We start from the raw sequence: 4,249 nt of genomic DNA on the forward strand, positions 1-4,249 counted from the left end.
TCCTTCGGTGCCTGCGCTGCCTGTCTGTCTTGCGTCCCCTCAACCATGCCTGGCTCTCCTGGCGGCGCGGTGACCCGTCCCCCGGGCAGGCGTCCCCTCCGAGCCGGTCGACCTGCGGCGCTGGCGGCATTGCTGGCCACGCTCCTGGCCCTGTTGGCGGCCACGGTGGTCGCCGTGGCAGGCGGCAGCCCATCAAAACACTCGCCCCGCGCCGAGGCCCCGCGCCCGGACCGCGTGGCGGAGCTGGTGTTCGGCTCGCGCACGGCCCTGCCCAACCATGCCAAGGCCCGGCACCTGCTGCAGACGGCCCTGGACCGGGACTTTTATGACGGCCTGCCTGGGCGGGCGTCGGCCGATGGGGCTGCCGACGCGGGTGACGACGGGTCCGCCCAAGCGGGCCTCACCTCGGCCCTGGACTCGGCGGCCTACGGCGGGCTGCTGTCATACATGGACTCGCTTGGGCTCGGCGATGAGATGTCCCGCCGGGACCATGCGTCGGTGCGTCGTCTTGCCCGGCGCCGCCTTTGGCGCGTATGCGCACGCTTGGCCATGCCCGTTCAGCGGGTCCTGCTGTGTCCCGTGCGCCGCCTGGGCAGCCCCCTCTAACTGCCCCCCCCCTCCTCCTCCTTCTCTTTGGCCTTGTGCGTGTTTACCTGTGTTTATCCGCGCGCGCGCGCGCGTGCCCCCGGTGGGTGCCGCCGCCCGTAGGCGATCATCCGCGAGACGCTGATCGCCGGCTCGGTGCCGGCCTTTCCGGTGTTTGACAGCCCGGCCCCGGTGGGCGATCGGGCTCAGGCCGAGCCGTCCGGTGATGCGCACATGCTGGCCATCGGCGCGGCCCTGTCCCTGGCGAACCGGTACACCCGCGGCATCGGGGTCAAGGCCAGCTGCTCCCGGGCGGCGGAGTTCTATCGACGCGTCGCGTCGGACGGTGCGTTGCCCGGCGGCTGTCCCGGCCGGTGTGTGCCCTGCTGCCTGTCCCGGGTCCTTGCTCACTCGCCTGCTCCTTCGCCATGGCCGGGGTGTGGTTGTCGTAGCGGTGCAAAATTACCGGCCCCTGACGGCTCGCCCGCCGCCGCTGGCGTCGCTGCTGCTGGCGTCGCTGGCCACGCCCGGCGGCCTGGCCGCGCACGGGGCCAACTCCGCCAGCGGCTACTACACCACCATGGCCCTGAGCCCGGGAAGTGATCTCTTCAAGTACTATGTGCACCTGGCCGATGGGGGCGAGCGCTCGGCGCAGATGATCATCGCTCGGGCCCTGCGCGGCTCGCCCGCGCACCGGGCCGCCGCCGACGAGTATCTGGAGCGGTGCGTCGCCGCCCGGTGCATGTGCCTGCCGGGTGTCCCCTCTTCCCCTCTTCCCCTCCTGCCCGCCTCCCTTCCTCGCTCTTTCCTTCGCCCGGCCCCCGGTGACTGACCTTCCGGCTGGCCGGGCCATGTCCTGCTGCTGCTGCTGCTGCTGCTGCTGCTGCTGCTGCTGCCGCATGGCGGCCCGCACGTCGTCCGTGACACGCAGTGCCGCCCGCCGGGGCAGCATCCAGGCCATCTGCGAATTGGGCAACGTCCTGCTGGATGACCCGCCGGCGGTGGTGGACCCCGGGGTGGCCGACCCGGCGGCCATCCACCGGGCCAATCTCCTGCGCGCGCGGGACCTCTTCCACAAGGGCGCCCGCATGGCCGGCATGGAGGCCACCCTCGGCACCCCGGTGGACTTGAGCAACCCCCATGCCGGGGCCGGGCCGGGGCCCGGCGAGGCCGAGGCCGAGGACTCCGGCGACCCGGCGGCCGCGGCCGCGTCCCGCCACGCGCGCCATGTCGAGTCGGCCACCTGCCACACCGGGCTCGGCCGGCTGCAGCTGGATGAGCTGCTGCGCACCGAGGCCGCGCACTTCGACACCGACGCCTACTCCCAATCGCTGGGCACCGTGCTGAATCACCTGCTCCGGGGCGCGGGGCTCGGCGATTCGGACGGGGCGTACTGGGCCGCGCGGGTGCTGTCCGGGGAATTCGGCGGCCACTTCGACCTGACCTCGACGCACGACGTGCGCGTGCGCATGCTGGTCATGGCCGTCGAGCGCGGCCACCTGGGCGCGGAGTTTGAATTCGCCAACTTCATCTTCTCCGAGTCTGCCAGCCTCAGGTCCGTGCCGGGGTTGGTTGGGGTTTTTCTTTTTTTTTTTATTCGCCAAGCCTCCTCCCTATGTCTCGTGCCTGGCATGGGTGGCGTTGCCTGTGCTCACACCGCCTCCCTCGCTCCTCCCCTGTGGTGACTCACCTTGCGACTCCGCCTCGCCGTCGCGCACATGCCCGCACGCACGCAGTGACAGTGCCTGCCGCCTGGCCCTGTCGCATTATAAGCACGTGGCCGAGCATCACCCCCGCGTGTTGGCCCTGCGTCATGCTGTGCAGGAGGACGCGGTGGAATTGGCGGCCGGGCGCGGGGTGGCCGGCCTGGGCCGGGCCCTTCGCACGGCATTGGCCCGGCGCCAGCGGCCGGCGGCTGGCCCCCCGGCCGGGCTGCTCCCCGGCGACCCGGCCCCCTCGGCCGAGGCGCTGCTGGAGTCCTTTGTCCTGGAGCGGCTGCTCTACCTGGGCCACTTGGGCCTGGCCGGGGCCCAGCTGGATGCCGGGTGGTTCTTGGAGCAGGGGCTCGCCGGGGCGGGGGCCCGGGCGACAGCCGCCCCCCCGGGCGGCATGGCCCTGGTCGCCGGTCCGGGCCCGGCGTACTATCCCCCGGGCGGGGTGGGCCGGTGGTCGGCGCCGGCGCGCGCGCGCCTGGCCCTGTTGCAGTATGTGCGCGCGGCGGCCCAGGGCAGCGTCCGGGGGCTGGTCCGAGCCGGGGACATGTATGCCTCGGGCAGCCTGGCGCCGTTGCTGCTGCTGGGCGAGCCCCCTGCGGAGGGGGCCTCCCTGGGGGCCTTCGGCCGAGCGGCCCGGGCCTACCTGGCCACCGCCCTGCCGGAGATGGTGGCCGCCGGGGCCCGGCCGGACTTGGCTTCACATCGGCTGTTCCTCTTTTCGCGGGAGGCCGTGACCGGCACCCACGCGGCCGGGCTGCCCTCGGTGCTGCAGGGCAACCGGCCTGCCGGCAGCGGGGATGGGCCGCATGCGGCCGGGGCCCCGGGCTCCGGGGCCGGCCCCGAGCCCCTGAGCCCCCCGATCGAGGGGTCCCACGCGTCGCTGTCCTCTGCCCAGCGCCTGGCCCTGGTGCTGCGGGCGCTCTTTCCCCGGCTGCCGGGCCCGGGGGCGCGGCTGCCCCGCCAGGTGCTGCCCCTGCGGCCGGAGGACCTGGACACGGCCTGGTGGCTGGCGGAGGGGGCCGCCTCGGAGGGGTGGCCGCCGGCCCCGAGCCTCGGCCTGGCGGCCAATGCCACGGCCCTGGCGGCCGATCCGTGGGTCGACCGGGTGGCCGGCGCGGCGGGCCTCGATGACTGGACCGGCGGCGGCGGGGCGGCCGAGGCCTTCGGCGGGCTGGAGCTGCATGGCATCGGGCCGCCGCATGCGCCCGAAACCCGGGACGACGCGGACGCCGCCGTGGCCGAGGCATACTTCGCGCTCGGGTGGCTGCACGCCACCGGGGCCGGGTCGTGCGGGGCCCTGTCGCGGGCGCCGCTCTGGCGCCGTGGCCTCGACCGGGCCCGGCTCCTGTGGGCGCGCCGGGGTGCCCCGGCTGCCGGGGCCGGCCCCGGCCCGGCGGCCGATCCCGCCGCGGCCGGCTGCGTGCCGTACGACTTCTATCGGGCCAAGCACTACTTCGACCTGGCGGCGGCCCGGTCGCCGGATGCGCGTCTGGCCGTGGGCCTGGCCCTCCTCGGGTCCTGGCTGAGCCACTGTGCCGAGGTGCGCCCTCGCCATGCCATGGCGCTGCCCGTGCCCGGGGCCACTCGCGCGCGCGCGCGCGCGTGTTGTCTCCCTCGCTCGCTCGCTCGCTCGCTCCTTCTCGTTCTGACCTCCTCCCCCGCGTCCCGGCCCCTTTGGCGGCAGACCCTGGCCTTCTTCTACTCCTACTATGTGGTCGGCTCGTCCATCGACCTGGAGCTGGCTCTCCTCGGCAGTGTGGGCGCCCTGCTGGTGGCCCTGGCGGTGGCCCGGTCGAGCGCCGCCGCTCGCCAGCGCCAGCAGCTGCAGGTGCCCCCGGGGCTGGGCCAGCAGTGAAGCGCGGGCTGGGCGCCTCGCCCCGCCCCACAGCTGCCAATGGACACGCCACATACCAACCTTTTGCTTGTTGTTCTTGCCGCGCCAGCGGGGG

General features: G+C 74.3%; 1 protein-coding gene across 1 annotated transcript; it reads left to right on the forward strand.

Moving 5' to 3' along the window:
* On the forward strand, nucleotides 1–4,214 carry H696_05729 (hypothetical protein). Its single transcript, XM_009499543.1, has 6 exons — nucleotides 1–498; nucleotides 709–931; nucleotides 1,038–1,308; nucleotides 1,517–2,140; nucleotides 2,322–3,840; nucleotides 3,985–4,214. Exons 1-6 carry the CDS (start codon nucleotides 46–48, stop codon nucleotides 4,153–4,155), a joined length of 3,261 nt encoding a protein of 1,086 aa, XP_009497818.1. The 5' UTR covers nucleotides 1–45; the 3' UTR covers nucleotides 4,156–4,214.
* The last annotated feature ends 35 nt before the right edge of the window (nucleotides 4,215–4,249 follow it).

The sequence above is a fragment of the Fonticula alba genome, assembly GCF_000388065.1.
Source record: "Fonticula alba strain ATCC 38817 unplaced genomic scaffold supercont2.13, whole genome shotgun sequence".
Taxonomy (NCBI): domain Eukaryota; order Rotosphaerida; family Fonticulaceae; genus Fonticula; species Fonticula alba.